The following is a 26,480-nucleotide window of genomic DNA, read 5'->3' as shown; positions in this document are numbered from 1 at the left end:
TTAGCTCTGTATATCATTTGTAGCGTTTTTAAAATAAATACTAAGAGATATCAGCAACCAATGTAACAATGCTAAAGCTAGTGAGATATGCTCGGATTAACCTTTTCTGGTTAGGATTCTTGCAGCTGCATTCTGAACAAAAGCCTACCTTAGATAGTCCAGTTAAGAGTGCATTACATTGTTCTTAACTCAATTTTTCTTTTTGTAAAAACTTGATTGTTTTGTATGGATTGTAATAAAATTTAAAAAAAAAAAAAGTGCATTACATTAATCTAGTTGAGTAAAAACAAAAGTGTTGAATTAATTTCTCAGTGTATATGTAGCATGCATGTGTTTGTATATGTATGTATGGATGCATAATAAATATTCATATATATATTTTATATAGTGTATGTGTGTGTGTGTGTGTATATATATATATATATATATATATATATATAAATTTCATTTTTCATTAAAATTTAATTATTCATTAATGTATCTTTGTTGCCAATGATAAAATGTATGCTTGTGTGCTCCCAGTTCCACATCTGCTGGTTACTTCCAAGGATGTGTTTAATGATTGTTTACACAGATAGCAAAACTAGCAAGGCATCTTGAACATGGAGTTTCATTTACAAATACCATAGCTGCAGTTGTAATTAAAGTGCATAATGTTTAACTGATATGTAATTATAGATGTGCCAGATGATAGTAATGGAAATTTGCTTCTGGAAAAGTGACAGACGCATCTAAATTGTAACGCCATTTAAGACTCGTGATGATGTGGGTTCAGGCTCCACGCTCCCATTGCTGTTTGGGAACCCTTGAACCCAACACCGTCGATAACGTAACCGAGTGAGCTAGTCAGTGGAGGCAATAAACATCTGAGCAAGGGGATGGTTGAGAAAAGTGCATCAGTGCTTTTATTAAAACAGTCAAACAAAACAGTGTTCAAATAAATAGTGCAGTTCATTCAAAAGTTCATTAAATAAATAATCCATTAAAAGAACGTGGAGGTTAAAATAGAAAAAAAACAATCCTTTAAAACAAGAGGTTTAAAATGATCAGGAAGCAGTCTTAAAGCAACAGCAAATCTGGTGCTCTTCTATTTTAGCGTCTCACCTGCTTCTCCCAATTGGGCTTTGCAGCAGGCGAGACGCTCTCTGCAGCTGCCCTTATTTCACACAACCACGAGACTGGAGACCTCCCGATCCCTGGCTTCGGTCTGGCTCTCAACCCAGTCCCCAAGACTTGATGTCCACCACTGACCAGGACGCACACATTGGGGACTCCACCACCAAGCCTCCCGACTTCCGCTGCCTTTCCATGACCTCTCTGCGGCCAGTCGCCTTCCCTTGGTCACTCCCGCTACATAATCGCTCAGCGGGAGCGACATCCAACTCGCACGCCTGGGTGTAGGCCCAACACCCCAGGCCCTCGCAGCTGCCCATGAGTGCTCATTCGCTTGCTCGTCTGCTCTCTCTCTCTCTCTCCGACCTGCTTCCTCGATCGCTCCCAGTAACCTCTTTCCTTATCTCGTTCTTTTTTTTTCCTTCCTCCAAAACCGACTCGCGCTTCTTTTTAAAATGACGAGGGCCACAGCAGCTGCAGCATTAGCCACAGGAGCAATCACGGATGTGGGCAGTTCCTCACCTGTGCACTCGTTGAGAAACGCCCACATCGCCAACTGACCCGCAGCTTGCTACAACAACGCCCCCCTCATGAAGCCGCCTCGGGTGCGGTGATTATTTATTTAAAATGGCCTATGCTCAACGAGCTGTGGACCCATAACACCACACTCGTACATCTTCTTTTCACATTTTAATTTTACTTATTTTGCTCTTGCACTTTTTGTTTCTACTGTGTATTTTGTTGTGTCACACATCTTCTAATCTACAAAATGCTTTGTAAAATGGAGTGACTTACTGCTTATTAATACCTTGACTTTCTTTATGCGTGCTGAACATTTTTTTTTTTTAAATGGATATTTTCTGACAAGCACATGTAAGTACAATTGAATCCATGTTTGCTGCTTCACTACTGGCCATCTTGATAATTGGTTAAACAATTATAATATTGATGTAAAGTAAATAGTAAGCCAAGAGATAAAATGAGCGGCTACACTAATAGCTTTGACTGTGATAAAAGTCTTTATGATGTTCAGTGGAGTTAGATTTAGATTAGAATGGGACTGGATTTAGAAATTACTAAACTTATACATTTAGTTATTTCCAAGACTGCAGACAGTGGAGCCAAATTAAGACAACTAATAAATCAAAAGTTTCATTAAAGATAAAAATGTCTCCTAATTAAGAAATTAGATCGAGCAAAAATCTGCAGCCCCTGCGGCTTCACAGGAAGCAAGACTAAGATGATAGGCTAAGGCAAATCCTATTTAGAGATGTCTGCATTTGGCATGCGCCTTGACATTGGCTACCATTATTCTGTTAGTGTTATTTCATCTGAGTTAGCCAAAGCCCGCAGCACTGAGCACAAGGCTACAACAACAACAACATTTATTTATATAGCACATTTTCATACAAAGCAATGTAGCCCAAAGTGCTTTACATAATGAAGAATAGAAAAATAAGAGACACAGTAAGAAAATAAAGCAAGTCAACATTAATTAACATAGAATAAGAGTAACGTCCAATGGCCAGGGGGGACAGAAAAAACAAAAAAACTCCAGACGGCCGGAGAAAAAAAATAAAATCTGCAGGGATTCCAGGCCATGAGACCGCCCAGTCCCATCTGGGCAATCTACCTAACATAAATGAAACAGTCCTCTTTGTATTTATGGTTTTCACGGAAGGACTTGATGATGATCATCATCATCATCATGTGGACTTCTGGCTTTTAGTCCATCAATGCTGGGGCATCATGGTGCTTTGAGTAGGTTGGTGGTGGTGCAGGCCGCCACCACAGAGAAACCGGAAAAAGAAACAAGAGAGAGTAGGGGTCAGTACGGATTTTAGAGCCACCATGAATAGTTATTATAATGAATTTTAACATACAAAGTAGCAGGATTAAGATAAAGTGAAGTTATGAGAAGGCCATATTAAAGTAATGTGTTTTCAGCAGTGTTTTAAAGTGCTCCACTGTATTTGCCTGGCGAATTCCTATTGGCAGGCTATTCCAGATTTTAGGTGCATAGCAGCAGAAGGCCGCCTCACCACTTCTTTTAAGTTTAGCTTTTGGAATTGTAAGGCTAGTCCCAACCAAGGAGGGCACAATGTCAAGTCTGCAGCAAACCACCTGCACTTCAGAATAGGTAATCTATCTAAATGTGTTTGTTCCTGATGGAAGAAAAGACCATCTAGGAAAAGCTTGGTTTGCTGCTGGAAAAGCCATCGGTAAGGTCATCAAGGGTTGCTTACCCTATAATCTGTGTGTGGAACTCGATACCCCAGTGTAGGACAAGGACGGTGCTGTAAAAATGGTACAGTTGTTTGGATTAGACATAAAATTGGATGTCCTGACTGTCTGTGGTCATAAAAGATCCCTGGGCTTCCTTCAAAATGAGTAGGGTATATCCTCATGTCTTGGCTGATTTTGCCCATCATTGCCTCATCTGTCCTGGCCCTCTAATCATCCCCCATTGGTCACTATCACCCTTTCACCACCTAATAGCTAATGTGTAATGAGCGTACTGTTGTATAAATAACTGCCGTCACATCATCCAGATGGATGCTACAAATTGGTGGTGATTGAAGTGGCTCCCCACTGTCTATGTACAATGCGTTGAGTAGGTTAGCAATGTGCTCTGTAAATGTTATTATTAAATAAATATGTTTACTTACTTACAGGAAAACAAAGTGCTCAGAGAAAAGGCTTGATAGACATGAGATCGTGCAAACTCTACACACGGTAACTAGGCTGGGGTTAAACCCAGTCTCCTGGACCTGTGAAGGCAGCAGCATTAACCACCACCGCACCAACTCTAAAGCCTGTTTGCTGTTTTTCATTAAAACTCCTTTAACTTCTAGTGCTTTATTTGAGCAAGTGAGGACAAAAATCAAAATTATTTGCAGCAGCTCCTACGACTAGGTAATTTTTATTTATTTTTTTAAAATTATTTCATAATACTACTAGATACAGTGACATTATCATTTTTAAATCTTCCAATACTGATTTATACCAAATTCTTTTCCCCTTGAACTGATGGGCGGGATAGGTCTTATGACCCTGTCCTGAATTACTGTAAGTAGGTCTGATAGTGCATGGATAAATTCATTTGTTTCACCCATAGTTTTATTCAATTAATATTTTGGATTTTTTGTGTACATGTGGTCTTTATTTTTATTTTTTAAGTTGTAATTTTTGACTTTTTGTCCCACTGATTGATTCTACCTTTGTCTGCTCAAGGTCACTCTCTCATTCATTCTTCCACAGCTTCATTATAGATAAGCAAACATGGCTTTGCCAGTAAATGCTGAAAGCTGACTGTTTTTTTTTTTTTTTTCCCATGGTCACCCTTTTCTTCACAGAGGTGGCTTAATAAGGGCACTGACTTGTTCAGCTGAGCCAATAACAGGACAATTTCCAGTTTAGTCAGCTGGAAGAAAACAGATTTGGGTTGCTTGCTTATTGTTTTATTGCCAGGAAGTTTTTATATGAATATGTTCACTTTTCTTGTCTTTTTTGCCCTCTGAGGGAAGATAAGAATGATATCGGAAATGTTTGAGACGCAATGCACTTCAGAGTCTTCAGGAAACCTCTAATCTAATGACGATGGATTTTATTTAGTACATTGTTCACGTACAATTAATTATTCATGGCAGCAACATTATTAGGCTTTCATTTTGTTAAAGGGCCTCTAAGTAACTGGGAAAATTAGGTTAAGATGGTAGAAGAGGTTAGGAGACCTTATCAGAATTCAGATTTCTATCGACGTTTCAGTGTCTACATGACTTAGGGGGCATAATGAACTTAGCAGGACCCCTCTGCTTCAAGTCGGTGTGCACTGAAGTGCCAGTTCTAATTTAACATTGGACTAACATTTAGATTATTTCTTTAAAATGTGGCCATGAGAAGAATTTTAAACAAAATTTCTTGATAGTTTTATGCTTTTTTTCAGGACAGGTGCTCTTGAATCCCTAGACTTTGACCTGTGTGTCACTTCATACCATGAATCATTGGGTAGTGGAGCTGATGAGGTACTTCAATGGTGCAGATGAGGGTTAGAGGCTGAAGTTGCATTTAGCGACCTTGGTGAAGTGTGATGAATATTTCACACAAAACACTAGCAGTAAGGCTTGAAAAAGAAAAAACGCTGAAACTAGTTTACTGCTCTGGTAGTGATTGCCATAGTTGTGACTGCATTTTTTTATTTTTCCCATTCATTTCTTTGTTTCACAGACCTATTTATTTTAGTTCCTCACAAGACACTTCTTTGTAAATCACAAGTGATGGGAAATGGTCATTCAGTTTTCTATGCTCACATAGCATATTCAGCCTCCCTGGCAGAAAATCGGATAAAAGGGAAGAATCCTAAAGTTGAAATGGTGAGCTCATGCAAACTACACGCAAGCAGTACCTTAATCAAGATTTGATGGTAGGATTTGGAAGGTGGCATGCAGCTGCAGTAATCGCTATGACACTATGCCACCTTTGGAAGATTTTAGGGTGCAAAGTTTAACAATAAGTAGCAGTGAGTGTCACTAAGTAATGGTATACATTAATTTGAGCAAGTATAAGTATGTTGCATCAATGTAATAAGTTATTTTGTATGAATTGCTAGGGGGGTATTTCCATCATTTTTAGAAAGGGAGAGAGTTATATTTCTCCTGTGACTGATTATTAAATATATGTGGGGGTGCATGGGGTTTAATAGTGATGGCCTAGAGAAACAACTCCAGGTGATGATACAAATGCTTCATCTGAACTTCCACTATTTGTGGCTAATTTTAAATGGGAATTACAATAGCGCAAGTCCCCATTATGCAATATTATTATTATTATTATTATTATGGTACTTGGAACATGATAAAGAAATGGTTTATGTCTTTTGTATTTTGCAATACATATATTAGCTATTGTAATTCTGTAATATACTGGAAATTATTCAGTTTTTATTTGGCCTAACAAAGTTTCTGTCCCTATGCTTAAAAATGTTACACCTAATCAGAAAAATCAATGACTAAATTAGTCAATTTTTAGAAAAATGTTTATATAAAAAATTGTATTTATACTGATTGTTTACAAATATATATAATACAGTATATAAAATTATGGAAAGCTGTATAAATATCTTGATATTACCATTCTACTTCTATATTAAGTTATATGTTTAACTTTCAGTCCCAAAGAGAACATCCTTATAATTGTTAAGTTTCATAATCTTTTTTTTTTTCCTTTTGCAGCACAGACTTTCATGAAATGAACACAGATTTTGGCCAATCAAGCGACAGGGCCCATATGAACAATCCATTTGAAAGTGATAGGTGATTTCAGTTGATGTTTTTTCTAAGGCCTCATCCATACAACTACATTTTTGTTTAAGAAAGCAGACATTTGTCTCCATTTTTGCCTTTCATCCACACACAACCTCTGTGTTGTAATGTGGATGGGCAAAAATATAATCACCCTGTGGCTTCTTCATGCCAATTACTTGGTCCTTCCCTAATTGGATCCAGCTCATTGCAACGCCTAATTCCCTAATTGGTCACCCTTTTGTGGAAGAAAAACAGTACAACATACAAGACATAGAAGAGTTGATTTCCATAGTGCTTGTGTTGCTTACCGGTGTGCTTCTAAATTGCACTGTGTACAGTTTGAAAACTACATACATGTACAAAAGGCAAATAATTTACCAGTCACTTTAGTTTTGCCATAAATCCTGCTGCTTCTGGTGTGTGACTTCAACTAGGAATCCGCTTACTGTTTATATTTTACATTCAAAATAGTTGCTTGAACTTGTATGTTTTATTTGTTTTTCTCTTTTTCTCGTATGACATTCACTCGGATGCTCAGTGCTTGTGAGTTAAACACTAGGAAGAGCATATGTGCACAAACGGCACACACAGCAGCACACTTCTCCTGCACCTTTAGGTAAGTAAACAGAGTGCAAAAAAAGCCACTTCTCTGGCAATATATTGAAGGAGAAGGCCCTTATGTAAGAACATATTAAGGCTACATTGATTGAACAATTTCACCTCTAGATTATTATTGTAAAGAGCTGACATAATCGACCTGAAGTTAACTGGTGTTTTAACTAATTTAATGACATAAGGACATAAAAATGGAAAGTGATGTCAGGAGGTGGGAAGTATTAGTTGCTTAAGCCCCTGATCTCAGTCATTCAGCCACTGATCTTTCAGTGCCAAATATACACACAAACAGTTGTGGCAAGCCACTGGTCGTCTTGGCCGTCATGTACCATTCGTATTCCTGTTATACAACAAATCGGTACCTTTTGCAGTTTCTACTTTTTTTTATATAATTTTAATAATTACTGTGTTTTAACTTGTATTAATGGATAGCTGGAGAACATATTTTAGTTCCTCATCTCCTTTCATTGATTAATATTGATACTGATTTTGTCTAGTATTGGTCATTTTGTATTAATAGATATTTTTCAAGTACTTATTATTGGATACTACAGTACTTTTGGGTAAACTTTCAAAAATGTTTAAGAAAATTGAACAACAAACCTATATCACTAACACTCATCAATCAATGCCGTTTTCACATCGTTTGAATTGCAGGCTGCTGTGTATTGAGCCACCACAAGCCTGTTTGTGCTCAGTTTTTAACTCAATTATAAAGTGTTAAAACAATATATATATTAAATATAGTATTCTAAAATGTAATTGCATTCTGTTAATGCGGTTATTTTTGAATACAACCTCATTGTTACAAAAACCTTTAAAAATGTAATCAGAGACTTTTAGATGAAAAAAATGTGAAATGCTCCAACTTTCAAATCGGTTAAATAAACCATCAAGTGCACCTGAATGTTACACCATTAGTTCATGATTTCTTAATTGTGCTTCAATCTGTTTTAATTATTTATGAAATTATTTACTCATGAGCAAACTATTGTGTCAAGACACTGAAGTACATATAGCCCTTCAGCATTCAGGGTCATTTGGCCCCATATTTACTCCATTCACTGTTAATTATTATTAGGACTAGGGGACTTCGCCCCCTGCTCATTTCGCTCGCCAACCCGGCAGGCGCTATGTGCCGGCCACTTCGTGTCACTGCCACTCGCTCATGTGGATTTCACTTTCACCAAACAACAAATCTTAGAATTCACGTGGATACACCTCTTCATTGTGAAGAAACACTACTTTTCCCTGATGGCAACACGAATTAGGCGATCTACAAGTCTCCGACTTAAAGTTTAAATCTGAACAATAAATTCAATCTCTGTTCTGTTTGAATCCTTGTTTTGTTATATTGACTCACTGGTACAGCTAATGAATTTTACAGTCTTTTAGGTATGGATAAAGCCATATTCAGGGCACTCTGAACCTTTTCTCCATGCCATATCATTTAAGACTTGGACCTCCTTCTGTTACTCTTGCTTAGATTACAGTAGCACCCCGAGATCCTGCCTTTCGTTCTTTCCCTCTCCTTTTAAGAGAAGACCATGCATGTTTGCTACAATACAGAGATGAGAGACCTGTTTTAAACTGTTCTGCTTAGCTTCAGACCAACTTAGGGTAAAACGTAGTCATTTTAGAAGTTCCTTTGTAGCCCCGTTTGCAGTTCCCTTTCCTCAAGTTTACTCATGCCTCGTGTCCCGTTCTCTAATGCAGAAATGGTGTTCACCATAAGAACTGCACTTCCCATTCTTACCTGATGCAGGTAGTCTGTCTTTAGGTGCCTTGAAAGTGCAGCGAATGCTGGGCCTTATTAGAAGTTGTGCCTTGAAAATCATTTAGCTAATTTTGCAGAAACACTCAAGTGATCCGAAAGTCCACTACAGGTTGATGGTGTTCTCTCTTTGAATACAAGTTAAATTTATTATCTTCGGCAACACTGGAAGAAGTCCAGTTAAAGCTCTGTATGTAGTGAGGCTGCTTTTTTTAATATACTGATCTTTGTAAAAAGACTAGAATGACATTCTTTATTCCAGATGGTCAACTTGGTTATTTAGACTGAATATTGATTTGCTATGCTCCAGCATGCTTTGTTACACCATGACATTTCATTTGTTAAGGTGACCCTGATATTGGTTCACTGGGGCAACTGTCACCTGAGTGGAAATTAGCTACATCAAGGCATCAGTTATGCAGCCCCCCTATGCTTGTGTATCTGTAATTGAGCTATACAGGTCATCTGATTTTTCATTTTCCTCAGCATTGCCTGGCTATTCCTACCATCATGCTTCTTTTTAAAATATGAGCTTTGCAAATGGAATTGAGGGGGCTCTGGGCCCAGACCATCTTCTCAAGTTCTTTTTAGTTGGATCTAAGCTGCTATCATGCCAATCCTGGCCAAGAGGTGCATCTGTATTACTCAGATCCTGCATTGTTCTGCCTTTTAAAAGGTATAGGCCTGTTGCTGTATGAACTTGACTTGGTTCACAAGGGATATGCAATAATGTCCAAATATCTATCATTCTGCAATGTTCCCTGAAGTCGAATATAAAAAGAAAATTCAGAAAAAAGAACCTCTGAAATGAGTAACTGTCTCCAGAATTCCAATACAGGTCTGCACAGTTTACTTTGATCTCGCATTGGATGGCGTAATGGCAACAAGCAACTTTTACTTTGGGCCACAGATTAGGAAATGACTTGAAAACATGGTTGGGCAAGGTGTGGTGATACATGTTAGGGGTCCATAACAGTGTGCAAGTTTTATAATAAAAAGGTGAGAGTTTGGCTCTGTGGGTGCCACCGTGTCTGAGCAGGTGGGCTGAGGCTGGCTGTTCAATGTGGAGGCGAGTTGATTGCCTGAGTAGGTTTGGTGTTCCACATCAGCACTCTGCAACTGTAATTAGTTTGCCACATCCATAAGGGTATAAAGGAAGCCAGGAGAAATAGAGAGAGATCAGTGTGCAATATTGAAATAAGGGTAAGAGGGGAAAAAAAAGGAAAGTTTTATGAAGAAAAGATGAGAGTTAGAGCAAAATTGGTCAGGAGTCAGAGCAGAGAGAAACTGGTGAAGCGGTCAGAGAATCCCAGTGGTGAAGCTGTGGGAAAGGCTCCCTAGGGGTGTATTAAAACACTCCTGCTGCGCGATTGAGAGTAGGAGGGATTGGGGCACCTAGGGATCCCATCAATGCCGAGGTGATCAAGAATACTGAGCTGGGTTCAGCATGTCCCTGTAGACGCTGAGGGATGTTGGCCAGGTTGGGAGTTGAGGAGGGGCTCAAAGAGCCAGTGGATACCAAGGCAGAGGGAAGATGGAGCTGGGATTAGTGCATCCCAGTAGATGCTGAGGGATTATGGCTGGTATGGGAGTCAGGGAGAGGACCACTTTCTTCAGGGTCTCAGGCCTGTTGAGTATACCTGTGATAGATGAGTCAGAAGGGCCAAAGTGATAGAGTGACAGAGACCAAACTGGACAAGGGTTTCAAAGGTGATTCTGGCTTCTGATTTTTGTCATTCATTTATTGCTGATTTTGACTTCTTTTTACAGACCACCATTTTTGTCATAGTATATTTATTTATTTACGCAAGATCTGCACCACGCTGTCTTTTGTTGGACAATTGTTTGTTGAAAATAAAATTATTAAGCACATTTGCACCATCCTTTGCTGTGTGTGTGCATTTGCCCTCATTGCCCAGTTCATCTTGGTTTCTGGACTATTGATATCCCGGGTTCAAGGAAGTATGCCAGCTGCTGGCAATCTGGGCATCACACAAGGACTGACTGAGAATTTGGCAAATGAATATATAGTGGAACTCTACAGCTTCCTTTAAACTGCTTTTACTTTAAACTATTAATTTTTTTTATTAACTACATTTCCATTATTAGACTGCCACCATGCTGTAAATCTAGCCAATCAGTAAGTAACTTTTGTAGATGCTAATTTTGTTAACTTCTCATAATGCGGTTCTGGAAATCACCTTAATAGGGACATGTGTGTCGGGGTGAGGACATTCCTTGCACAAATTGCTGCTCTCTGCTTCATGAAGCCATTTGGACAATTTAGAGCTTTGCTCTGTGTGAAGAGAGCAGTGTGTCAGATTAACATTGACACTTTTAGAATTGGTTGTAATGTCACCTCTTTGTACAGCTGTTGTGTAAACTTTACATACTGTATCTTATAATATAATGGACAATTATCTTGGGGTGTTAGGCTTTCAATGATTTTACAACTGTTTTTTTCCTGTGGCAGATTAATTGCACAACATATCTTTACTATCTAAAAAAGAAATTTGGTGAGCAATTTTAATTTGTGGGATTTCTGAAACCATCATAGGGTTAAAATTATACATACAAGGTCACAAATGACATACAGCACACCTAATATATGTTTAGATGTCTCTTAGCACATTTCACCTCAATCGGATGTTTCTGGTAGCCATCACCAAGCTCCTGGCAGATTTATGGTTGGATTTTTGACCACTCTTCTTGGCAGAATTGGTAGGTTTTTAACCAAATGTGTTGCATTCCTGGAATGGACCTAACATTTAGCAACATCCACATCTCTGTTATCTATTCCAAAGCCAAGTTTAATGTATGCTTACAGTCCTTGTCCTGTTGGAACACCCCATTTTACCCAAGTTTCAACCTTCAAGCCAATGATGTGTGGTTATGCTGAAGTGTGGTCACTTTGTGCAATGCACCAGTTGTACTGGCAGCAAAACTGCCCAAGAGCAGGACTCTACCATGACCATGCTTAACAGCTGCCTTACCTTTTTTTCTTCTAAACATCCCCCTAGTCATTTGGGCTAATACCCTGATCTGTGTCTCTTTTCACCATAAAACTTTCTTCCAGTGGGCCTTTTTTTTTTGTCCATGTGATCAGCCGTAAACTTTAGTTGAGTATGATGGTGTCAATTTTGGAACTGGGAATTCTTTTTTTGAAATGCAGCTTCTCGGTCCATGATGATGTGACACTAATATTCCAACAGCTTTCCAGTTCTGGACCAATTTCCTTTTGACTGAGGGTAACAGTTTGGGTCTTCTACCAGACCTTGGCAGTTTGACTGCATCTCTAAATAACTTTGCACAATTGAACTGATTTTTTTTTTTTTTTAAATTTGAAGTTGTTTAGAAATGGCTTCGAGAGAAATTTCTAAGTTTGTGCAAATCTACAATCCTCTTTCTCATGTCAGCACTGAGCTTCTTGGACTTTCCTATTGTAATGTGTGTGTGTGATGGTCAATCCAATCAGTGCTTTCAAATGAGCCCCTTTATGGCAACATAGCGAAGGTGCCACTTAATCATGGTCACTTAACAGGCAGTTAAGACACCAAGTGAAAAGACATTTAGAAACTTTCAGCACCTCTTAATTAATAATCGAACTATCAAGTATGTATAATTTTGACCCTGTGATGGTCCCGGAAAACCCATAATAAATTGAAACTTGTACACTAGAGTCCTGTGTGTGTGTGTGTGTGTGTGTGTGTGTTTGTGTGTGTGTTTTGTTTTTTTTGGGGTGGGAGCAGTAATAAAGATGTCCAGTATGTTGTACAATCATTCTGCCACAGAAGAGAACAACAATAAAGCTGAAAGGTCAATATTGACTTGACATACATGTATGTTACATGGGTTTATGTGGTGTGCTTATGGAGTCTGAATGAAACCTGATTTGGACAAATCTTAAACTCGATGTTTCAAGTCTATCCGCTCATTTAGCCAACGAACATTCAATAGTGGAAGCAACTCTACACTGCACTTGTAATTTTCAAAGCAGGGGAAGCCAAATGGGAAATTAAAAAAAAAAAAAAAGCAACCCTACCTTTGTCATCCTACCTCAGCGTCCCAGTGAAGAATATACATGACATACCAATCTTATGCATGTCGATTTGGAAACTGGTGGCATATCAGGGTTGGCTGTGTATTAAGCTTCCTTTCATGGCTTAGCCCTACCCTGCCATTGTGGTATAATTGTAGTTACAGGAATGTGAATTGAAGCTCCATTATTGTCAAGCTGCCATGTCCCTGTGCCAGATTACTCTCTTGAGAAATGCTGATGTAAAACAAGGATAAGGACATTCGTCTAAAAAGACTACAAATCACACTCCCAGTCCACAGAATACACACAGTTGTATTTAGCATATGTATTTGCTGTGCATAGACAGACATTTTCAGTTAACAAATAACATTTCTTTTTAGTTAATGATTCAATGAATTGTTTCATTTTTAGAGCAGAAATAAATATATTGCACTTTTAAATAACAAAATCTTACTAAACATTACTTCATCATGTTGGATGTCATGTACAGAAAGCAAAAGCACACCCCCATCCCTCTTGCTGAACAACCTTTTGTTTAAAAAAAAACCAAAAAAACAAAACAATAAAACAACTTGGCTGAAGAAAGCCCGAATTGCCCAGTGTTTTTGAAAGTCAATAGAAGGTTAAGCCATCAGTGGCCGATGAGGTGCATCACTTATCCAGTTATTCAGCTGCTTGCCTATGTCCTCCATTTTGGTTTGCCCATTTTTAAGGGTGTTGTGAATGTTGTTGGAGTGCAGTTTTTCTTCCATCATGAACCTGTGCTGTGACTTCTCCCCTTCCACTACTTGAAAACCCTGTCCTTCATCTCAGACCTTCCTTGGAAATGGTTGATGCAGTTTCTTGTTGGCTCACATAAGTGAACTGCTCACAGAGGATGGACTGAGTGGATATGTCGGCATTCTCTTTTCACCATAGACTTGCTGGGCTTATTTGTTTCATAATGGGTTCAAATTGTTGACGAAGATTTTCCTCTCTTCGTGTATAGTGACACAGACATCCAGAAGCAGGTCCCTAGGAACTTTTCAAGTTTGAACACAGCTGACGTATAATATCAATGCTGACAATCCTCTCATCTGAAATTTGAACTGCTTTACAAGGCCTCTACTGTCTACCTTGGGTAACCTAAGAAATGCGTGAGAAGGAACTGCTCTTCCTATCCTTGTAAGACAGCACCCTTAATTTATTGAATGAAATGATATGATGCTTCTAAATTAATGTGTCTGGGGATCCTTACTGTAATTGCTATTTCAGTTGCATGATTTTGGTTTATCATGTGTAGCCATACTGAAAAAATGAAATAATAAATCCCATATTTTTGTAAATTGTGTGCAATTGTAACAAATAGCATAGTGGCATGGCCTTAATGAACTGTATATTGGGAATGCTTCCATTTAAAATTCTATGGGCAGCAGAGTTATTGCAATATAAAGTGACCCCAAATAAAGCTTGAACAGAAACTGGACAAATAGTGTCTAAGGAAGAGAGGTAACTTCTTTACAGCAGATCATTTCAAATGAACATAGTGTATGTGTATATAATGAGCATGTTCTTAAATGCCCACCACCTTTCAAAAAAAAAAAAAATCCAAGCAAGGAAAATCACCCGTCTGATCATCAAGCTGGAAGTATTCAATCATGAAAACCCTTTTCATATTCATTCATTCTGAGTTTTCTGCACTATGCCTACCTCATGAAATCCAGCTCATGAGCACATTAGCAAGTTGTCTTTTGGCCTCATTCTGTGTGTGGGATATACTCTTACTTCATGGGGCCCTAACCCAATCAAAAGCGCAGTTCCTCATTCTCCGTAACCCTTGAATATGTGCACTGATGTGGATAGTAAAGCCATTGGTGCTCACTTACTATTTTGTAATTTATAGATTCTTAAATTAGGTGTTCTGCTTTCTTTTAAAGAGCAGCAACATCGTTTTTGCTCAGGACATCTTAGCATACACCAATAAACTCTGTACTTCTGTCTGTCCATGTAGCCATTTCTGCAATCTACTTAAACTATCTCAGAGTTGTAGTGTAATAGATTTATTTATATATATAGAAGGTAGCGGTTTGAGAAAACCTAATGGATGTAATGCACATTGCATCTCACGGTGAAGCAGACTACCAGTGAACACTAACATGTCCGAGTGACAGAGAATAGAACATATCGGTGCTAGAATTGATTAGCATGGATGCATTCCTTTCAAGTAAAAGAATATGGCGCAATATGATGGAGTGGCCTGCTATATTCGTTTACAGTACTAGCAAATGATCAAAGAGATGCGTGCAGTACAAATGCTCACTGCAACTAAGCATAAAGGTGGTTGCACTGTTGGAGGTGATCAATTATTTTTACACTGGATTTGAGACACCTGGCTGCATTGAGTATAACCTAATTTGAATGTGGAGCACACTACTAGAGTTGTGCATATTGGGAATGCATGTATCAATATTTCCAAATGGTTTATACAAGTGTTCTTGGCATGAGTATTTATGCCGCATGGACAGACTATGTAAGCTACATGCAAATCTCTAAGAAGGGTATGGGATGACTTGCATCTGGTCTAGTGGAAGAGTTTGGGGTCACTAGAGAGGCAACAAATAACACGTGGGCACATAACAAAATTTTCAAGCGAAGGTGTTTGTGTGTTCCACACCACAAACATGCATGATAAATAATGAAATCATCCATAAACGTAGATTCTTACGGTCCACCACACTCGGAGGTCATCAGGAGTTCCCTACTGTACACTTTGCATGACAAGCTGCTGCTGCTGAAATTTCTTAAATCTTGAGATATAAGTCACAACCATTTTCATAAACTAGTGAAGAGTAGCTGGAGGTAGTTTCTGCTAAGTGGAGAGTGGTGGATTTAATTTAACTTTCACACTTATGTTGCTCAACCTGATGTCCCACACGCAATGCAACACCAAAGTCAACTCTGCATGCATTTCAAGGGATGTGCAGGTCTCAGTGAGTCTTCTGGCGGATTTTGAAGGTCAATTGATACCAAACTCGGGCTGTCTTTTTACAGTAGGGTGAAACAGGAAGTCAAGAGAGAAGATTTGGAGGAAATCATGTAATCTGTCCTGCCCCCGAGTCTATAAACAAGAAAGTGTAATACTTCTTGAATCTGGGTCTGTAGCTGATGAAAGGCAGGCACAAACGTCTCACAGTAACGCCACCTTTGAAGCATTCCCTCGATGATTAAGAAGCCACTTCTCAGTAGGTAGAAAGTCCTGTTTGGATTGTTGTCTAAAAGGCCAACTAGCATGCTGCTTCAGTAAGCAAGAAGGAAGAACAATTCAGATTGACCACAGAGCAACTTCCAAAGAAACTGAGCAACACCAGTTCATTCTCCCAAGTTGAATTATGGACAAGCCACAGTATACTGATTTACATTTGGGAAGTGATCAAAGTCCAGACATGTGAGACGGGAGCCATAGGTATCGATGTCTTGACTTTCATGAGAAAAGGATGCGCTCAAGGCCATGACAGTGAAATGAGGTCTACTACATCTCCTTAAGATTTGCCACAAACATGTTTTGATTCCTTCAGCCTCCTCGGTTTGTTAATGTTTAACTGCAGTGTTGAATTTGTGTCAATTGTGTATTTACAAGAACTGGACCTCTGAGCTTTACAGTCATACAAATGGCGTCATCACTGTGGAGGAATGTCGCAGTCCCTGAATAGCAGCATAAGGTCCCTGCTGGAAGTAGTGGTGGTATCGTGGAATATGGAATGATGGGAAGGTGGGCCCACTACCTTGCATCGAGCTGGTGAGAGCTGTTGGGGTGAGGGGCATGCCCAGCCGGCTATATGGAGGCAGCGAGCCCTGGATTGGGTGTGGGAGAGCATTAGCAATGGTTGTACTGTTGCCGATAGCAGACAATGACTGTGGGTGCTGAAAGCTGGAAAAACTTGAGGATGTCGTTACCCAGGAGCTCAGAGACAGATTGTCTGACGTGGTGAAAGCAGACCCTGCAATGGAGAGGTGCATTTTTGAGCAGGAAGAAAAACATTTTAGTCAAGTGCAAACCCTCACTAGGGCTAATAGATGACTACAATGCACAATGTGAGACAACAGGAACATTCAGCAAATAGTAGGGGGACCAGGGGGCTGTGATACTCACAGCAAGGAGTAAAAATAGTCTTGAAAGAATCAAACTTCACACAGTAGTAATTTCCATACTTTTGATTCTGTTTTCCTTCAAGAAGATGGACACTCACATGGTGAATGTGGAGAAGCGTCATTAGAAGGCAGAATTTAAGAGATCTGGTTGAGACTTCCTGGATTCTTGTGCTAGTCTGGGATTATCTGTACTTTAAACTGAGTTCAAGATTGCTTGTGTTTGTTAGTACCAGATTAATATGAACCAAAAGCAAATGGCAAGTGGTGTTGCCTAAATTGAGTATCTTAAGTGTCAGCCAATTTATTTCTTATTCGAAATTAGCAAAATTCAAACTAATATAAAAAGGGAATGCTCTCAAAAAATAAATTTATATTAGGAGAAATAACAAAAAGTCTTACATTGCTAGAGCAACACTTTAAATCTAAGAAATCTAGAAATAAAATAGAATGTATCGCAACCAAGAAATACTATCTATCAGGTATAAAGTTCATATTGGAAGTTTATCTTCCACGATTTTAAATCTTGGATCAAGGATGAGTGAAACGGGCTGCGCAAGCCAACAATTCCAACAAGGGCAGTCAGCACAGACTTAAATTTAAAGAACGGTCATTTCCTATGTTTAAGGTGCATTTGTTATAATAAGATACAAAGACATAACTCTACACATATAGATACTATAAATGGTAGGATTGTTATTCAACAGCTCTCTAGCTGTGCCACTTTAGAAGATAGTAGCAAACATTCAATGTAAAACATCCAGTCTACTGTCATTTTATTAAAGAGTCGCATAAAGTGTCTGATTTAAAGTATGATGTGTTAGAAGCTGTGAAACTGTCAATGAGGCTGGACGATTTCAATAATTTATTACTAGGGGGGCTCTGCCCCCTGCTCTCTTCGCTCACCAACCCCCAGGCGGGCACTACATGCTAGCCACTTTGCGGATCTGCTGCTCACGTATGGGGAAGTGGATGTACAATTTAAACAGATTGTTATTTTCATGTGAATTGTTACCTATGCATAATAGAACTAATTGTTTTACATTACAGCAATTAATTAATCATTGTAAAAGATAGTAAAATGTAATAAATTGAAAGAAAATTATGTTTCATGTTGCGTTAGAGGTATTCGTTGCATTATACGTTTTTGGTCTATTTGGCTTTGAAATTAACCTGAAAATACTTTTTAAACTTACACGTTTACTTTAAAACTTCAGTAAAAACAATTTTTTGAATTATCTCTTCATCAATATTGCATTGAATTTTGATTCCGTGTTTGGATGTACATCGTGACAACGTAACTTATAACTGCCTATGAGTTTCTTTCTCTCTAATAAATAAACTGACTTTTTCGAATATTTGTCCCTGTGATTTGTTAATTGTCATAGCAAAAGCTATTCTAAGGGGAAACTGTAATCATTTTAATACGAATGGCATATCAAGATCTATCTTTGGTGTCTAATGTTATCCACGGAAGATGTACTACATTAACTTTCTTGTCACCTGTTAAAATTTGACATGTCAGAATTGTTTGACAGCATAGTCTGTTGATACGCATTTAACCAATTTGCAGTGTAACCGATCGACAAATTTTGCGTTAATTCATTTGACTTCATCATTTCTCAGTGCTAGGATTGCCCGTGTACTCATTTCTTCTGTTGATAACCCTTTGGGATGAAATTCTTTAAAATGATTTGGACATAATAAGTGTTTTTTTATTGGGAACTTAAAGTGAGGAAAATGTAAAAATGTATAAGAGCTGAGAGTGCAGGAACTGTGTCTGACAAAAGCATTCACACGAATGAGAAGTGAGAGGACTGTGGTTGTAAATGGTTGAGAGGAGGGCAGGGCTTGAAAAAACTTCTTAGCAACAGTCTCGTCTCAAGATTTTCTTTTATAATAGAGGGATTATACAGGAAAGCTTTTCACATTTAAAGTTAAATACTTCTTCTGACTCAACAGCTGTATTGGGTCAAAATAAAACATTTTACAGTTTGTTAAATAAGTCTCATACTGTTTAAATTTGTGTGGTTTGTTAGGACAGGAATACTGTAGGAAAGGATTATTTACACATGTTGTAGTTTCATAAAATATGTAAACAGCAATGTAGAAAGAATAAAGAAATGTTAATATTACATTAATTGTGTGTTTAGCAGTACTGGGCTGGGCAATTGCTTTTTTAATGCAGGATGTTTAGTCAGTATACATATGGATTAATGGGAGAAATGCAAATGTAAAAGCAAGTACTAATATGGTGCCATGTCTATTAGATTTGTACAAACTCATATGAAATAAACCAGTGTATGCTTAGAAACAGATACAAAATAAATGATTAGAGCTTTTTTGTTAACATTATTGTATTTAACTAAGTGGTCAATGTGGTCTCACTAAGGAGTGAAAAGACCATTGACAAATTATCAGTTGTTCTATTTCAACCAATGCAACTTTCACACGATGTGACTTGCCATATCGCCTTGCTTACTAGTAATTTTCCAAAAAATATACTTCATCGGGGCACTGTATAAAGGAGAGGCTTTAGAAGCATCTTCTTTAATATCAGTTTCTGCCAGCCACCTGTAGTAGTGCCCCAAAGTTAACAAGCAACACAACTGGCCTAAGAAGGTAAAGACTGCAACCATGTAACTGCTAAAGTTGGACCACCCAATACGAAGCTAGTTGTGTGGACTTTGTTGACAGACTGTATGTTTTCAACTGTTTAACTCCCAGATATTGAGTATGTCTGGTTTCTCCACAAATAAACATAGATGAAGATGAAATAAAGCATGTAATTACCTCACTGAAACAACCTTTGTACTTACTGACATTAGCAATAGCCGATGAGTTAGTGGTCCCTTTCCTACCTAATCCTGGTCCTGTTGGGGTGCATGGGGATACCAGTGAACAGTCCTGTCAGTGGTGGAAAGCTGGACAAGCTGAATGAAAGGCAAGGTGAGTGACTAAATGTCAAAGTTCCAGAAGCGTGTAATGTAGCCCACCTTTGATGAGGTTACCAGGATGAGTATTGTGGGGTGTGCATGTAACACAAGGTTAAATGGATAAAGTATGAGGGACATTTCTTTTCCACCAAATATAACAAAACTTGTTTATATAGTGCATTTCATGAAAATGATAACACACAAACATAATTGAAGGTATCAAACAACATATTCATGATCAAACAGGCGTGAACAAGTTGAAAGAACTGTGTTGTTTCCTACAAAAAGGCCGGTCACCTTGTGAGTGTAAGATGCTTTCATCATTTCCTCGTGTGGTTCCTAGCGGGTTTTGGTTTTTGTGGAGCAGACCAGCAACCTGGTATTTTTTGTAAAAGTGCATTTTAAATTTGAGATAGTGGCTATCACCATATTCAGTTTTAATCTTGTAATTGGTTTGTATGTTATAATCTCACTGTTATGTATTATTTTCTTAAAGTCTTTCTCTTTTCTATAGTCTTCTTGGATCTTTTTTTTTTTTTTTTTGCCAATAGTAATTTCCAACAGCTCAGGCTATTTCACACCTGATCCACCATATGACATTGCAGAAAATTAACTTATTCTATGTTTGCTGAAGTATTTCTTGTTTGTAGTATGTACATTCTAGTTTATTTTTTAATATGTGTTTTATTTAAAGTGTTGCTCTAAGAGACTGATTCTTTTTCTTACTACAAGTTTATGTTTTGAGAACATTCCACAATTTGAAGCCACATATTCTGTCTACTCAAATTAAAAGCTGTGAGTTCTGTGCAGAGCCAGATTTCCAAACTGACACTTTTTAGTGATTTCAGAATGCTAACAGATGTCTCTCTACAAGACGGGTTTAAAGCCCTTATCTGGTGGACCTGCTACTGCACCTCAGGGGCATGAAGTGGCTGCCAGGAGATGTCACTAAAAGGTGACTGGTCTGCAACTTTAGAACTCCTTGGCAGGAAAAGAAATTGAGGTGCTGTAAGGGGAGCGTAACTCAGTCGTCACTTCAGGGTGAGGTTGTTAACAGTTTAGGGGGACTCTTCTCCTTCAGAATGACAGAAGACAATGAAGGAGTTTTTTTTTGCATCTGGTAAGGATATCACCAAGCTGTCAACTATGGATAGAGACCTGAGGGTAAACCAAGGGCATGGCGAGCGATTTAGGATTTCATGACATATTGTAATCTGTCATCGAGCCTGAAACACTGGGAGAATTAGAAGATAAATACTGGTCTGGCCTGTTGGCAATACACTCCTCAAAAGAAAGATTTTACATTATCCTGACAGTACCAGACATGAATAACAAATCTCTTAGGCATCGCATGCCCCACTTGTGCACACACAACTCCACTCTTTGATATCAGGCCAGTTTTGATCGACCTTTTTCTGTAACTTTTTGGATTGGGGAGAAATCTCCACATGGGCAGTTCCTGCATTGCCACCTCCATACTGCCTGCCCTTGAAAATGATAACCAATAATAAAAATGTTACAATGGTGAGCATCAGAATGGTGAAAACCACTACTGCATTTGCTTTCTGATAAGGCCATTCTTGTCCATTTGCTACCTTGGGCTTTTTTCAGATCTGCTTAGGCTGTTTAATTTATCATAAGGAGCACTGGGGGTGATCTGGGACCCAATCCTGGACAGGGTGCCAGCCCATCTCAAGGGACATTGTCTCAAATGGGACCATTTCAGAGTCATCAATAACTCTTAAGATGGACAGTATGTCTTGGGAAAATAGCAGGAAACATACAGGCATAGGGAAAACGTGCAAAGTCCACATACGACTTTAAATTCAAGACCCTGGAGTTCTAAGGCAGCAGCACCCTGCCTGGCTGTTTTTAAGCTCAAAATCATTAGTAAAACAAAAGCTGCCACTCTGTCACAGCTTTCATTTTTGTGCTTGCTCTCATTCAGAACTTAAAGCTAAGTAGCCTATCTGTTGTAAAAGCAAAAAACGTTCCATACAAGCAAGTCAAATTTTACAGAACTAAGTTCAAGTCAAATCAACCCCCACCCATAAGAAAGACAGCTAGGCCAACAAAGTAAAACGTTAATAGTAGGAAAAATAAATATAATAAGATAAAAAACGGAAGAGAATACGCTTTGTCAATTCAAATGCTTATTCTAAAATGTTACTAATTAGATCCTGCCAGGTTTTTAAAAAGTTTTATATACAGTGCTTTTCACAGAATGCTTTCATACAAGATTCCCTGATATGCACACCACACTGTCATGCCTCTTACCTCTGCTGTGTGGTAAATGACCTTCATCTCCTAAACCATCCTCTTCTCCAGCATAGGTCCGTATTGGTGAGCGGGCATAGGAGTGCTTGTGGATCAAATTCTCTACACTTTCCCTACCACAGAAACCAAAAACAAAGTAGGGTGAATCTCTTTGAAAGCAAATACAGCCCCATTCCACCCCTTAATGCAGATGTCATTGATTTTTTCTTTTTATAGTGCTTTTAATCGTGTGCACTCCCCCTACACTTAGCATACAAACCAGCTGCAGTCCTAAAGCCATAATTCCCTCATACACAGATCTGTATCTGTGTACACAAACTAAATGAAATAATTTTAACGTCGATGCAGATGATCACACTCATCTTAAGAGCCATCTGAACACCTGCAAGCAAACACAAAAAGACACTTTTGAAGAGCAGCAGAAGCACAAACACACAGTTTGTACCAACTGCTTTATTATGATAGGTTTACCATGTTCTGAGACTTATGCGGGGGCCCTTAGGTGTAAAAAAAACCTTTACTAACAAACTCAGTGATTAACCACGGCACTCACTCAGCCTGACAGGTCGAACACAGGCTGCGAAATGAGGCGGGTAACCCAGGATAGCAAGCAGCCTCACTTGGAATCACTGCACTCCTTGTGGCGCTTGCAGTTTTATTTTCTCCCCATACACTAATAAAAATTAGGGTCACATTTTAACTTTGAGACGGACACATCTGAACACAATTTCAACATTTTCAGGCATGATGACTTTCCTGTATTTGCCCGTATCTCACATCACTCTAAATCAGATCAGATTTGCCACTCTTCTTACAATCCCAAAATCTTAGTTCTCTATAAAATTTTTGACAAATTCAGTTCACGTGATCTTCTGCTTTACTGAATATGCCTTCTGTTTTTTACTAAGAATGAACCTATTAATTCTCTTTATGAAAGACAGCAATATTAAAGTTGTAGAAAATTCAAAGTCAACAAATATTGATCAAAGCATTTATCAGTGTTTTGAACCAATTCTAGTCTGCTGCAATGTTAAATGTACTGTAGAAAAGTTTCAATTAAAAGTGGTTAGAAATAAAAAATCAAAAATACTTCTTTGAAATCCTTTTTAAGATTCTGGACTATTTTTGAGTAATTGAAAAACTTGTCAAATATTCACTGAAAACACCTGGTATGTCTCCTCTGCCATACTCCATCCACATTTAGCCTCCAGTGCTTCACAGATGTTTAGAGGTGTACGTATGTTAAAGGGATACTCATTTAGGTTTTCTTATTTATAGGCTTAGATTATCGGATGTATGGCTATTGACATTGACCTCAGTCAATGAGAAACTGTGTTGCAAGGCTAACCTGTCCAACTTTTACTTTAAGGAGAGGCGGAGCAATCTCATATCTTGCAATGTAAAGTTCAGCCTGCAGAGGGAGACAAAGACCACAAGCTGCAAGCTGATTGGCACTCGCTCATTTCCAGCGGTTTATTTAGTCAGTGTGGCCAGACCTGCCACCACACATCCGAGTGTCTCCAGCAGTCTGGACAAATAGTGTAGAAAAGTGCATTTACATGTAGTGAAAGAGCAAAGAGAGTTAGAAAGAAAAACAAAACAAACAAACAAGAACAGAATAATAATAATACAGCTGACCAGTACAACACACATTGAGATTAAATGGTTAAAATTAAGTGTATCAGCAGCAACATTAAACATTTAACAAAGGTTAAAGTATATATTTTCATTGAGATGAAAAGAAGGTAAATGGCACAACATTTCTGCTTAAAGCCTTCATCAGGAAAGAGCAGGTGGCATATAGGAGAAAAAGGAGAGAATAAAGCCAAGGCAGATAAAAGGAGAAAAGGTGCGTAAAAGCTCTTGAAGGGAGACAATGAAGGGAGAGTTCAAAAAGTTAGTTTGACCTTACCACACCTACACGAACTCCATTAGGCATGTAATGTTTTCAAACAATTGAGTTCTTCTGTTCATAAGAACTACTTGCTACAATGGGAAACAATGGGTCAAAGTTACTCTTTTTTTTTTACACAACTTTGAAGGACTGGAGATCGGTAATATAGGCATGTGGAGTGTCGTTTTATGCTATTTCAAGGTTGCTGATTACGAAGATGATATTTAGAACAGAATAGAACTTTATTATTTGTCAACGGGGGGAAACTTGACTTTTTACAGAGACTCTTTAAATAAATAATTACATAAATAGATAGCTAAATAAATAAATATATATATATATATATATATACATACATACACACTATAGTCTGAACACACGCCAGAATGACAAAAAGGAAGATTTAAGAAGAAAGAAAACATCTTAAATATTTATGTATCAATTATTTATGATATTTGATTCTTTACCGGTGCTCCTAGCCCTCTAAGTGCCACTCCCAGAAGGTTAAAAATCACAACTTTCAAACATAAGCCTGTGAGGTATCGTTTTAGACTGTTTCAATGTCAGTGATTATGAATATGACAGTATTTTTGATTTATGATCTTTAATTAAAAATCTAGCCCTTCATTGACTTCAATCAGAGGGTAAAAAATAAGGAATTTCAATTATTTAGACTATTTAGATTCAAACTGAAGCACATATTTTAAAATTTCAAATATTTGAGGCAGCTCTTCTTCTTTATTATGTACTTCTGCCTCGTGAAGTAAATCATTACACCAAATTATGGCAGCTTACACTAATTCAGACTTTTAACTACTCGTTATCTTTTAGCACAATACTGTGATTAAGGAAATATAAAATATTCTAAAACAACTTCATACAGCTTTCCAATATTTTGAGACTAAAGAGTCCAATAGGGGTAAAGGGAATAAACAAAGTATTCATGTATGCTAACTTACAAAGTTTAAGGAAGGGAAACAGGATTAAGAAACACTTCAGGTAAGATGTATTTGTGTTTTCTTTTCCTTCAAATTATATAATTTAATATTTTCTTGTTTCTCTGAACTGGTCTGCACTATGCAGCCCCATATGCAGCAAGCTGCGATGTTCTGACACCTTTCTCTCATAACCACTATTAAATTCTTCAACAATCTGTGGTACAGTAGCTCTTCTTTGGTATTGTACAAGATGGGTTTGCTCCCCACACACATTAATGAGCCTTGGGTGCCCATGACTCTGTCATTGGTTCACTGGTTGTCCTTCCTTGAACCACTTTTGGTAGGTACTAACCACTGCACAAAACTTGCTATTTTGGAGATGCACTGACCCACTCATCTAGCCTTTACAATTTGGCCCTTCTCAGAGTCATTCAGATCCTTATGCTTGCACAGTTTTCTAGCTTCTAACACATCATCTTCAAGAACCAGCAGTTTATTTGCTGCCTATCATATTCCACCCCTTGACTTGTGCCATTATAAAGAGATAATGTATGTTATTCACTTTATCTGTTAATGGTTTTAATGTTGTGGCTGATCAGTGTATTGTCTTTTCAATGAACCCTGTTCACTACTAGTTTCTGCCTAGCATGTGACAATGACAGGATGGGCTTTGCCTCCTGCTTTATAATAAGCAGGTTCTGATATAAATGAATGGATGAATTGTTCATATGAATCTGCTATCAATTCAGATTCAAAATTGTACATGAAACCTGACAAAATAATACTCACTAAGAAAAATTTAACAAGCAAAAGTAAAATGTGTCCAGGAACCCAGTATTTACTGTATACGGTGCCCTTTTCAACGCCCTTTCACCTCCTCTTCAGAAGTCTGTGAAAAAGTTCTCCATTTTTTTCATAACAAAATTAAAGATCTAAATCATTGAACTAACATAAATCCAGTATCCAGTTATATCTTTCCCACTCCATCCACCTCCTTTTCTAAATTTTAACCAGTCACATCTTCATTTGTTAGTGACCTGCTTTGTTTAATGAGGTAGACTACCTGTGTACTGGACCCCATCCCCACCATATTTTTAAGTCCTGTCTTCATACCATAATCTCGACTGTTACAACAATAATAAATACATCCTTTGGCTTTGTGCCAGCCACTTTTAAAATTGCTTCTGTAACCTCAATGTTAACAAAGTCTGGTCTTGATGCTGACAAGCTTAATTTTCAGCCCATCTCTCACTCACCTTTACTGTCAAAAGTTCTTGACTGCGTTATAGCCCCACAACTCACCAATTACTTGACTTCTAATAATTTCATGGAATCCTTTCAGTATGGTTTCACAGCACAACACAGCACAGCTGTAAAACTGTCCTCCTTTGGTGTAACCAATGATTTACTTATGGCAGCAGACTCTGGGCAAACCAGCATATTATTTCTGTTAGACCTCAGTGTAG

The 26,480-nt window shown here is 38.1% G+C and overlaps 1 protein-coding gene across 3 annotated transcripts in view; it reads right to left on the bottom strand.

The window, feature by feature from the left end:
• Positions 1-13,136: 13,136 nt before the first annotated feature.
• The window catches only part of tbx20 (T-box transcription factor 20), a 33,898-nt gene continuing 20,554 nt past the window's right edge, over positions 13,137-26,480 (bottom strand). The window contains exons 7-8 of one of the 3 annotated variants that reach the window (XM_039736844.1): positions 22,183-22,301; positions 13,137-16,821 (exon numbers count right to left, since the gene is read on the bottom strand). In XM_039736844.1, coding sequence (XP_039592778.1) covers positions 16,484-16,821; positions 22,183-22,301 — 457 coding nt within the window. In that variant the 3' untranslated portion in view covers positions 13,137-16,483. The remainder of the gene's footprint in view (positions 16,822-22,182; positions 22,302-26,480) is intronic. The other 2 variants (XM_039736845.1, XM_039736846.1) reach the window with 2 other exon arrangements.

Source organism: Polypterus senegalus, chromosome 15 (genome assembly GCF_016835505.1).
Source record: "Polypterus senegalus isolate Bchr_013 chromosome 15, ASM1683550v1, whole genome shotgun sequence".
Lineage (NCBI taxonomy): Eukaryota > Metazoa > Chordata > Cladistia > Polypteriformes > Polypteridae > Polypterus > Polypterus senegalus.
This window is presented reverse-complemented; position numbering and strand designations above follow the sequence as displayed.